The sequence below is a fragment of the Mus pahari genome, chromosome 9 (genome assembly GCF_900095145.1).
Source record: "Mus pahari chromosome 9, PAHARI_EIJ_v1.1, whole genome shotgun sequence".
Classification (NCBI taxonomy): domain Eukaryota; kingdom Metazoa; phylum Chordata; class Mammalia; order Rodentia; family Muridae; genus Mus; species Mus pahari.
Genome location: NC_034598.1, coordinates 44,784,361 through 44,795,610, shown reverse-complemented (window position 1 = coordinate 44,795,610; position 11,250 = coordinate 44,784,361). Strand labels below are relative to the sequence as shown.

At 55.7% G+C, this 11,250-nt stretch overlaps 2 protein-coding genes across 2 annotated transcripts in view; one reads left to right on the top strand and one right to left on the bottom strand.

Annotated features, from left to right (window-relative positions):
* Window positions 1-2,491: 2,491 nt before the first annotated feature.
* Window positions 2,492-5,227, top strand: Gamt (guanidinoacetate N-methyltransferase). Its single transcript, XM_021205396.1, has 6 exons — window positions 2,492-2,783; window positions 3,553-3,698; window positions 3,785-3,848; window positions 4,245-4,312; window positions 4,434-4,544; window positions 4,924-5,227. Exons 1-6 carry the CDS (start codon window positions 2,603-2,605, stop codon window positions 5,062-5,064), a joined length of 711 nt encoding a protein of 236 aa, XP_021061055.1. The 5' UTR covers window positions 2,492-2,602; the 3' UTR covers window positions 5,065-5,227.
* Window positions 5,228-6,463: 1,236 nt separating this feature from the next.
* Window positions 6,464-11,250, bottom strand: part of Ndufs7 (NADH:ubiquinone oxidoreductase core subunit S7) — a 7,388-nt gene continuing 2,601 nt past the window's right edge. Inside the window, exons 2-8 of the mRNA XM_021205511.2 lie at window positions 10,696-10,732; window positions 10,025-10,105; window positions 9,377-9,500; window positions 8,226-8,405; window positions 8,105-8,151; window positions 7,228-7,316; window positions 6,464-6,621 (exon numbers count right to left, since the gene is read on the bottom strand). Coding sequence (XP_021061170.1) covers window positions 6,524-6,621; window positions 7,228-7,316; window positions 8,105-8,151; window positions 8,226-8,405; window positions 9,377-9,500; window positions 10,025-10,105; window positions 10,696-10,732 — 656 coding nt within the window. The 3' untranslated portion in view covers window positions 6,464-6,523. The remainder of the gene's footprint in view (window positions 6,622-7,227; window positions 7,317-8,104; window positions 8,152-8,225; window positions 8,406-9,376; window positions 9,501-10,024; window positions 10,106-10,695; window positions 10,733-11,250) is intronic.

The window sequence follows — 11,250 nt, the reverse complement described above, 5'->3', positions numbered from 1 at the left end:
GAGGAAGGAGGAAGGAGGAGGAGGAGGAAGGAGGAAAGAGGAGGAGGAGGAGGAGGAGGAGAAGGAGAAGGAGGAGAAGGAGAAAATAAATCCTTTGAATTTGAGAGTGACCTGGAACCTAGTCTCTATGTCAGTAGAACATAATATAACAGCAGCAGAGTATAACAAATAACAATTCATTTCTGTGCTGGGTATAGCAGCTCGGATTATAAAAAACAGTCCGAAGCTTTTGTTTGGAGACAGTCTTCCTATGTCCTGGAACCCAGAGAGATCTCGCTGCCCCTGACTCTGGAGCGCTGAAATTACAAAGCTACCCATTTTCTGCTTTCATTAGACCACATGAGATCATCAGAAGGCCACTCAGAGGAGTGGCGCCGTGGAGGCTGGAGTGGACCTAGAGTTCAGTGGGGGAGGTGCTCTCCTGGCAGGCACAAAGCCCAAGACCCTTCCTGAGCTGCAGAAACCAGGCATGGCAGTACACATCGCTGATCCTGGCACTGAGAGGTGGAGGCAGCAGGATCTGGAACTTGAGGTCACCCTTAGCTGTGAGAAGTTTGAGGCTATCTTGGGCTACATGAAAACCTGTTTCTTCCAAAGGACCAAAGTTTGATTCTCAGCACCCACGTGGGAGATCACAATGCCAGTAAAACTGTGCCTCAGGGGATCGGGTGCCTTCTGCACAGCACACAGGTGGTGCACAGGCATGAGACACCCAAGGACATTAAAAAAAAAATTAAAAAACAAACCAAAACTCCAAAAACAAAAGTGTTAACTATTGCGGTTCTAAACTGGAGCCCTGGTCTCCACTCCTGTTTTTTGTTTGTTTGCTTGTTTGTTTTGTTTTTGTTTTGTTTGGGAGGGGGTTCGAGACAGGGTTTCTCTGTGTAGCTCTGGCTGTCCTGGAACTCACTTTGTAGACCAGGCTGGCCTTGAACCCTGAAATCTGCCTGCCTCTGCCTCCCGAGTGCTGGGCTTAAAGGCGTGTGCCACCACACCCGGCCTCCTTTCCCGTTTTTTTTTTTAAAAAAACAGTTTTCCCCACCTGTAAAATGAGGGTATCAACAGTTACTGCTGTAACATCTTCTAAAGGTTAAAAGTTTCACTGTTCTTCCAGCTGTTCTCAGAAGAAACATCAGATCGCTACACCAAACATGCCCAAGTGACCCAGGAGTAAGCTAGAGCCGGTGAATGACAGGTGTGGATTAGAGCAGCTGAGAGAGGACCGGTTTCTTGGACCTCACCAGGCCAATGAGTGTCTAAACTTGAGACATCCAGCCAGGCATGGTGTGGCATATGCCTTTAATCCCAGAAGTTCAGAGGTAGAATCAGGCAGAACTCTGTGATTTCGCGGCCAACTTGGTCTAAATAGCAAGCTCCAGGCCAGTCAGGAGCTCCTGTCTCTAAATAAACAGATAAATAGAAATAAAAAATCAACTTGGAGAAGCATCGTGGAGGACACGGTGGGATCAAGAAGTTTCACAGCCTTTTCAGACAGTAAATCGAGTACCCTTGCGAGCCAGCCAGGCAAACGCAGAAAGTCAAGCCTCATTCCAAAAGTGGTGTCAGGGAGCTTGCCCCGCCCCTCCAGAAGCCACAACAGTGCACGTGCCAGCATATGGTACCCTCCATGGCACTGGGACCACTGGTAGTCTCTAAACGTCCCTCCTTACTCTGCACGCACTTCGCCCCTCATGGCTCCAACTTCCTGTCTAGACAACTAGGCCCCGCCCAGGCCCGCAGACTCTGCCCCATTCATAGTAAAAGGCTGGACTCAGCTCGACTCCACGACTACCCTACCCTCAGGCCCCACCTCCTTGGCGCCAGCCTCAGCCCTAGCGGAAAGCTAGGCCCTGGATCCTGTTTTGCCTCTACCAGGCTAGGCCCCACCCGTGGAAGAAGATTAGGCTTCGCCAGTAGCAGAACACTTGAATTTCATCCTATCCCATAAACACCTACCCCATGGCTCTGTCCTCATCCGTAGCAGAAGGCTGGACACCACAGTCTCAGCCGGCTGGCCCCGTTCCTTAGTTTCGTCTCTCATACTTAGCAGAATGGTGACCCCACCCCATTGCTCCGGTCCCGCCCCTAGCAGAAGGATGGACTCTGTCCTACCATACAGGCTCCATCCTGTATGGCTCCTGCCTGCATCCCTCATAGAAGTCTGGATTCTGTCCCAACCCACAGCTCTGGCCCCATCCATAGCAAAAGGTTGGACTCCTCCCCAGCCCACCAGGGCAGGACCTATCCCATTCCATAGATCCGCCCCTCTCACAACTTTACTCCGGGCTCCAGCAAGTAGCCGGGACCCTTAGCACGCTCCACCCAGCCCCTCAGGCTCCATCCACCCAGGCCCAGCCCAGTATTAGGCTGGACGCCCTCCCAGAGCAAGGCCCAACCCTCTTCTAATGACTGGACCCACCCTAGCCCAGAAAGGCCCCGCCCCAGCGAGTAGGCCCCGCCCATACGGCCCCGCCCCCGGCTCAGGCTCCCACCCACCCGAGTGCAAGGCTAATCTCTGTGCAGAGGCACCGCCCCACTCCGCCTCCTCCGGCCCCGCGGCTCAGCAGCCCTGCGCTCCCGGCCTGGTGTGCACGGCCTCACCATGAGCTCTTCTGCAGCTAGCCCGCTCTTCGCGCCCGGCGAGGACTGCGGCCCCGCGTGGCGCGCGGCCCCAGCGGCCTATGATGCGTCTGACACGCACCTGCAAATTCTGGGCAAGCCAGTGATGGAGCGTTGGGAGACCCCCTATATGCATGCGCTGGCGGCGGCTGCTGCCTCCAGAGGTACTCTGCCAGAGGAAACTGAGGCTGAGCTTAAAAGTGCAGGAGCTCCCATGCATGTTGCATGCCTCAGTTTCCTTGCCTGAGGCACTGAGCTGCCTTGGGGCTACCTATGCCGGGAAGGGAAGGGTTTTGGCAAAATGTGGACGCAGGCAAGAGGCCCCGGCTCTGAAGTGGAACTTCCTCTCCCAGGGAAAAGACTTCTACTTTCTGGGGCTGGGTCTTCGGACCACCTTCTTGAGTGGAACTTAGAAAAAGAGCGGAGGGGCGTGAGACTTGTGCTGGTCGGGAACCTCCGAGTCTCTCCGGGCTGTTGCTAAGAATAACTTGGGAAAACTGAGCAGAGAGGCAGCTGTCCCAGTGCCGTGGCCCTGAACTTCTGGGCAAGGGGTGGTGTCTGGAGCACCCCAACTTCAAACAGGGCAGATGGGCAGTGAGTGGACTTCAAAGTTCACCCAGGGCAAATAAGGACTTGGTATTAGGTGCAGAATGAGGGCTGCAGGTGTCGAGCCTCCAAGCCAGGCTTGGCCCTTTCTCACAAATTAGAGCACAAATAGCGTGAGCAGGGGCTCAGAGTCCAGGGATCCCTGGGCTCCCAGGCTAGCCGCTCTGCTTGGCAGCAGGCCAGGGCCCACACTCTGCTGTTACTTTGTTCTGTCCACCCACATGGTCCTGCTGGCTGGCTGGCTGTCCTTGAGGCAAGTGTGAGCCAGGCCTCACATCTAAGTCCCCCTCCCCCACCCAAGCCAGCTGTCATGTTTTGTCCTCCTAGGGGGCCGGATCCTGGAAGTGGGCTTCGGTATGGCCATTGCAGCCTCCAGGGTGCAACAGGCCCCCATAGAGGAACACTGGATTATTGAGTGCAATGATGGGGTCTTCCAGCGTCTACAAGACTGGGCCCTGCAGCAGCCACATAAGGTAACTTCTGCTACTGGGGTGCAGACTGGGAGTAGCCATGGGGTCCCATGTGACCCCCAACCTCTCTTGTCCCTCTCCTCTCCAAGGTTGTTCCCTTGAAAGGCCTGTGGGAGGAGGTGGCACCTACCCTGCCTGACGGTCACTTTGATGGTGAGGGCACTCTGGGGGCCTGGCAAAGGGGTTGAGCTCTGGGGAACCTGCTGGTGTCCGGGTACTGCTTGGCAGCCTGTGCCTGCTCTTGCACTACCAAACTCTCTTCAGCCTGGTGGAGGTTGCCATCAAAAAGGATGACCAAAGTGTGATCCCCAGGATGTGGGTGGTGTAAGGAGGGAATGGATGCCTAGAAGTTGTCCCCCATCCCAACAAATGCACCTCCAATGTGCACTGGGGACACAGCCGTGGGAAAGGACTCCGTGAATAGGGGCTAGCAGAGGTGCTAAGGGCAGCTGCGTGGGCTGGGCTAGCCTCCAAGGCCATGGGATGGCTCGGGTGAGGCTGAGCCAGGCTGTGCCAGCCCTGACTGGCAGGCACGTGTTCAAACTGCAGGGATTCTATATGACACGTACCCACTGTCTGAAGAGGCCTGGCACACTCACCAGTTCAACTTCATTAAGGTAGGACCGCAGGGCAGGGACGGGGCCTTGGAAGGTCAGGTGGGCAGGGCATGTGGCATTTATAGACCAGCAGCTCTCTTCCCATGGTCCTACCCCTTCCTGTCCTCTGGCCTCTCTGCAGAATCATGCCTTCCGCTTGCTGAAGCCCGGGGGCATTCTCACCTACTGCAACCTCACGTCCTGGGGGGAACTCATGAAGTCCAAGTACACAGACATTACCACCATGTTTGAGGTATGCTACCTGATAGCAGGTGAAGAAGACCTTACCCCGCAGCCTGGCAGTGGCCTGAGGAGTGTGGGTGCTGAGACCCATGGCATGGGGGAGGCCCCCTGCTCGCTGCCCTCGGGGGCCAGAGCTCTGGAGAGGCCCAGCCAGGGTTGTGCTTTTTCATTCTGAAGTCAGGAAGGCCCCACTAGTCCCCACCTCCGGTAGCTCCTCAGTGCTCTGCATCACATAAGACTCTTTTCTTGAGAGGCCTACAGCGGGCCTGTGCAAGGATGCTGGCCTGAGACAGTGAAGATTATCAGGGAATTGTTGTCTGCATCAGAATTCACTCACACCCGGGTCCTGTCCCACATCATCTGGGGTGACCTGTGACCCCTCCCTATAGGAGACACAGGTGCCCGCACTGCAGGAAGCTGGCTTCCTGAAAGAAAACATCTGCACAGAGGTGATGACCTTGGTGCCCCCAGCCGACTGCCGCTACTATGCCTTCCCTCAGATGATCACACCCCTGGTCACCAAGCACTGAGCAGCTGGCCCGGTCTACAAGGAGCCTGCATCCTACTCAGTACCTTTGTGGCTGGAGTGTAGGCTCCAGCCTCTCCACTGTCCCTGCAGTGTGACATCCTAACCTCTGCCTGGCACTGCCATCCTCCCAGAGCTCAGGAGTAAAATAAATGCTAACAAGAAGATGAGTGTGTTGGTTGGGAGTGAGCCAAAGGTGAGGGACCACATCTGGCTCAGAACTGCCTCTGCCTCAGAAGATGTGGTGCTCTGTGCCCCTGCCCCACCCAGACATGACCAATCAACCATTGTTTGTTGTCAACAGGGGGCCCAGGAAGAGACTGTGGGGTCTCACCAAGGCCACAGTAGGGGAGAGCCTCCATGGGCCTCAGCCTAGCCCAGCACACAACAGGCAATGTGGCCCTCACAGTGCAGCCCTACTGTGCAAACCCCTGGTACCTTATCTGCTACCTGGGTCCACACTGCACCCACCCCTGCCTCACCTTTGGAGGGCCTGTTGGTTTGTGCCCTATCTCAGCTCCTGGACACCTCTGCTCACACCCAGAACTCTTCCCCAGCATGAAGGCCAGGGTTGGCATTCAAGGCAGGGAGCTGACCGTTCCTTTGGCCTGGAGAGCCACCTTAACAGGATTTCATCTTAAAAGCTGCCCTTGGAAGCCGGGCGTGGTGGCGCACGCCTTTAATCCCAGCACTCGGGAGGCAGAGGCAGGCGGATTTCTGAGTTCAAGGACAGCCTGGTCTACAAAGTGAGTTCCAGGACAGCCAGGGCTACACAGAGAAACTGTCTCAAGAAACAAAACAAAAAAAAAAAAGCTGCCCTTGGAGTGGGATATGGTGTAACCCCTGTGATTCCAGCCTTTGGGAGGCAGATAGGCTGATCTCTGGGGTTCCAGGACAGCCAGGGCTACACAGAGAAACCCTATCTCCAGACAAAAAGCTCCTCCTGCCTGGGCAGGCTCACCCGCCCCTCCCACGTCCTGGGTATGCTGGTTCCTCGACCCATTCCTGTCAGTGTGAGAGCCACAGAATGGAAACCTTCAGGACACGAAGGCCGAGTCCTGACATACTCTGCAAGGTATGAGCATGCTGGGGATCCTCCTCCCCCCTCCTCCTCCCCAGCCCCTGCTCCTCCTGCTCCTCCTCCCAGAGTTGATAAAGGGCAGCAGAGGAGAGATGTGTCTTCTGCTTGAGAGGAGACCTGCTGCCTTCCCTTGCTCAGAAGTAGGCAGTGATTGGCCTGAGCTGCACAGTGGGCAGAGGCCACGAGGCTCAGATGTCAAGTCACTGAGATGGGCCACCAGCCTACACTGCCCACAGGTAGGCCCTCAGAGCCAGGAGTAATCACAGAGGGTGCCAAACCTGGCACCTGCCAGCCAGGCCACAGTCCACACAGAACACACAACTGGATCAGGATGGGTTTATTCACAAGGGATTCTGGGATTATCGTGCTCAGCCTGGCAGCTCTACCTGCGGTACCAGATCTTCAGCTTCTGTTCACGCTTGATCTTCCGTTGCAGCTGCAAGATGCCGTAGAGGAGCGCTTCGGCCGTGGGCGGGCAGCCTGGGGACACACACGGTTGAGACCCCACCATCTGCCTCTACCAGCCCACATAAAGGACTCTCAGTGTACCCTGGGGTTGGCTTCAAAGGGACAAGGGTCCTTGCTGTGCCAGGCCCCCTAACACCCTGAGCTGTCCATGGCTCCACAGGGAAAATGGCCAGGTTGTGACTCTGGTGACCAGCCTGGTCCTCAGGAATAGTCACAAAAACTGAGCCATTTGGTCAGGGAGATGGGCTTGGGCCAAGGGCAGAGAGGCAGCTTGAGATTCCAGGTCTCAGAAGGCTAGAAGCCTCAGGCTGTAGCCAGAAACCCCGCCCTCCCTGTTCATCTGGCCCTGCTTCCTAGCAGTCGGCTGACAGAACCCTACAGGGGCAGTGGCCAGTGACTACATAGGGAAGACAGACAGGGAACTGCTAAAAGACCCTGCAGCTCAGCTAAGCCGAGGCCCATCCAGGGCTGCAGAGGAAAGCTTGCACACGCAGCACTCCTGGGAAGGGGGATGAAAGACAAGGTGTGGACACAGGAGACATCAAGGTCCCCTCCCCAGGCTGGCTCAGCGGATTAAAGGCAATGTCTGGAGTGGTGGGGCAGGGTGACTGTCCTCACCTGGCACATAGATGTCCACTGGCACAATGCGGTCACAGCCACGAACAACCGAGTAGGAGTAGTGGTAGTAGCCACCGCCATTGGCACAGCTGGGGAAAGGGTTGTGAGGCGGGTCAGACACATGGCCACACAGCCCATGCCACAGCCCACACCCTGCCGCCACGGGCTGAGGTAAAGGGGACTACCAGAACCTTCATGGGATGTGCTATATGCAAGGAGCCACTGATCAACTCATGGAAAAGTGCACTCAACCACAGCGTTTCTAATGACATACCCGTGGTGGGACTGTGGAATCTAAGGTGGCCTCCCAAAAGACCTGAAGGTGACAGGCGTGCCCCATGGTACATGTTACCATGCTGGGGATGGAACCCAGGGCTTCCAGCATGCTGGGTGAGCCTCTGATAACACAGCCACTGCCCTCTTTCCCTTCTTAGGTTTTTGAGACCAGGTGTAGTTCAAGCTGACCTTGAACTCAAGAGATCTGCCTGCCTTGGCCTCAGAGGGCTGGCCACCACACCCAGTTTTGTTTTGTTTTCTAAAGACTGGACTGTCTGGAGCTAGTGTCAAGGGCAGTTGTGGGCTATGTGGGTGGGGACTCCCCTGCAGCCTCCACTGCAAGCAAAGATCCAAGCTGTTAGATGTGCACCCTTGCCTGGAGGGCCCAGGGGCCCAGGGACTCAGGCTCCATGCATGTAGTTACTATAGGGTGAGCAAGTTACCCTGCTGAAGAGAAAGACTGAGGAGAGGGAGAGGAGAGCATGAAGGAGGAGCCTTGGGCTGCCTGGAGCTCTTCCTGTCTACAGAGCAGAGCCCGGGGGAAGGTGTAAGTTGGGGGTGGGCCCTGCTACACTAGGCATCCGTCTGAGCACACACTCACCTCCCCATGGACACCACATAGCGGGGCTCAGGCATCTGGTCGTACACCTACAAGACACACAGGTCAGATAGATGCCTGCAGGTGGCAAGGAAGTACAAGGGGCCAAGGGGCCCAGATGTACCTTGCGGAGCGCGGGGGCCATCTTGTTGGTAAGCGTGCCAGCTACAATCATCACATCAGCCTGGCGTGGACTGGCACGAAACACCACACCAAAGCGGTCCATGTCATAGCGCGGCGCAGCCATGTGCATCATCTCCACGGCACAGCATGCCAAGCCAAAGGTCATAGGCCACAGGGAGCTCTGGCGGAACACAGACAGTCAGGCCTGTGCGGGCACTGTCCCTCTACCTCGTAGGCACAGTGACACTGAGTGTTTGGCAGGCACCTGATGCCAGAGGCTGCCCTAGGCCTAGGACTCCAGGTAGCACCCAAGCCGAGCTGCTGCTCTGGCCATCATGAATAACCCTTCTTGACGTCCTTGGACTGGCTCTCCTGGAACTGACCGGTCGCCCTCAATGTCCTCTGTCCTTGGGTGCCTATGCTCCTCATGGATGCAACCGGCCCTGTACCTGTGTCTGGTCCCCCCAGTGGGCACCTTGTCCTGGCAGCTTCAGGCTCCAGTAGGGTACCCACCAGAGCCCAAGGCACTGCCCAGGGGAATAAGGCAGGTCCAGGGGCATGCCTGTCAGACAGGGGTTGTCACATCCAGGCACAGGAACCAGGCACAGCTGCCCAGCAACTGTGTCCTAGACATGAGCACGCGTTGAGAGGGACAACTGAGGACAGGAACGGAGAGGGCGCCATTCCTGTGCTTTACAGAGGGCCTGCGGCTCACCAGCCTCTGCCATGAGAGGAGCTTAAAGACACAGAGTGGCTGCTGATTTACACAAGCAGTTCCAAGGCAGTCAGGGCTAGGTAGAGAGACCCTGGCTCAAAAACAAATTCAATGCAAAACAATAAATAAATAAAAGGCCTTTTCATCAGTGGTTGAGCTGGCTCAATGAGTAAAGGTACTTGCCACCAAGCCTGATGACCTGAGTCAGATCCTGGAATCCATGTAGTGTAAAGAGGGAGCCGAATCCTCAAATCCTGCAGGTTACCCCCCGACCTCCACATCCACTTGATGGTGCATAACCATGTGTATATATGTGCGTGTACACACACACACACACACACAAACTACATTAAACAAATACGTGGACTGCTGAAGCATCCAGGCTACCCTGAGTGGGAGGGGCCCTGAGGAGTGTGGGGTTTGACAGGAGGACTTACCCGGCGTGCCCAGTTGATGAGGTCATCCAGCTTTGTCACCACGTACTCGGCCCGGCTTTGGGGAAGATGGGAGAGCTTGGGGACCACGGCTCCAGCTCCGGCCTTGGACACGGCAGACTGTGTGCTAAGGGCAGAGCAGGTGAGCAAAGGGGACAGTTAGCCAGGCGTCCCCAGGGTCCCTGACCTGGGACCCATGGGGAGGGACAGACAGGGTCCCAGGACAGAACCACATCATCCCTGAGGCCCACAAGGCCTACACTAGGCCTGATCGACAGAGAAAGGAGGAACGGCCACACAAGGGAGATAAGACCTGAGGCCAGGGCCACATGCTGGGGTGGAGTGCAGGCAATAATCAAGAATCAAAGCCCTATGGGCTGGAGAGATGGCTCAGCAGTTAAGAGCACTGACTGCTCTTCCAAAGGTCCTGGGTTCAAATCCCAGCAACCACATGGTGGCTCACAGCCATCTGTAATGAGAACTGATGCCCTCTTCTGGTGTGTCTGAAGAGGGCTACAGTGTACTTACATATAATAAATAGATAAATTAATAATAATAATAATAATAATAATAATAATAATAATAATAATAATAATAAAAGATTCAAAGCCCTAGAAGACAGCATGCAGACCCTTCTCAGAGCATGATTACCTGCTCGGGCTTGGGCTCGGGCTTGAGCCCTCAGTGGCCACACTCTGATGGACTCTGCGCAGCTGGACCACTGTGCCTGTGCTGGAGATACAAATGGGCGATGCTGAGAGGCCGCCAGGACCCAGTCAGCAGCTCCTTCTCATGACACAGCACAGGTGGCCTCCCTGCCCACCCACGGCCTCCTGCTCATCTACAGCTGCCCTGCCCTTTCATAGGTGCCCTTTCATTGGAGACAACTCAAACATAAGTAGAGCCTCTTTGCTTCTAAAAACTACCAACTGGTCAAAAGGTTGACAAATGTCCTAGCAAGGATGGTATTGAGGTGCTGTGCTTTAAGCCCAGGAGACAGCTGGTCACTCCCCTGGGCTGGTGACCTTCACAGCCCCGTCACAAGGCAGCCAGCCTGTGGAGACTCAGCTGGCAGACTCACACAAAACCTTGTTGGGGCAGGCAGTGCATTTCCTATGAGGGCCTCAAGCCCGTGGACCTTACTCTCCTGCCTTGGTCACTGCCTTCCCAGACAATCCCTGCATACCATGTGAGGACACCTGGACGTCCCACTAAACCAAACAGTCTCTTCACTAGCCACTGCTGGGGGACCCTCCCAGCTCCATGCTCTTCGCTGACAGCCAGCTAGATCTAGCCTTGTGACAGACAGGCCTCACACTCACCGCAGACCCAGGATCCGTACAGAGAGCAGGCCGGGAGCTAGAGAGAGAAACACAGAACCCTGAGCCTAACAGTTTAGTCCCAGGAGGGGGTCCAGGTTCTGCTCCCAACCCTTCCCTGGAGGCCTCCAGCACCCTCTCCCTCTTACCAAGTCACCTTCCCTTGTAAATCACCTTTCCCTCTGTCTCCCATATCTCACTTCTCCACCCCAGGACCCCAGTCAGCTGCTTCTGAACAACCTGTTCTACATTTGTACACAGCAGGACCCAACCAAGGGGACTTTTTAGAAGGAAGAGAGACATGGCAGGCAGCTCTGAGCCAGGCTGGAGGCATGCCCTCACTGCTTATATCCCCATGTATCAGAATCTTCATCCGATATGAGCCTGCTGCCCCAGCATCTCAGAACAGAATGTCTTTGTATGCATGAGCCTTTCCAGAGGCAAAAAAAAGCTACAGCGAGGTCACTAAGATGTGCCCAGATGGTGAGATGGCTCAGTGGGTAAGAGCACCTGACTGCTCTTCTGAAGGTCCGGAGGTCAAATCCCAGCAACCACATG

Excerpts from the sequence above, each read along its gene's own strand:
- Gamt (XM_021205396.1), top strand. The coding sequence starts at position 2,603 with ATGAGCTCTTCTGCAGCTAGCCCGCTCTTCGCGCCCGGCGAGGACTGC. Across the intron at positions 2,784-3,552 it reads GGCGGCTGCTGCCTCCAGAG|GGGGCCGGATCCTGGAAGTG; the intron begins GTACTCTGCCAG and ends TTGTCCTCCTAG. Across the intron at positions 4,545-4,923 it reads ACATTACCACCATGTTTGAG|GAGACACAGGTGCCCGCACT; the intron begins GTATGCTACCTG and ends CCCTCCCTATAG.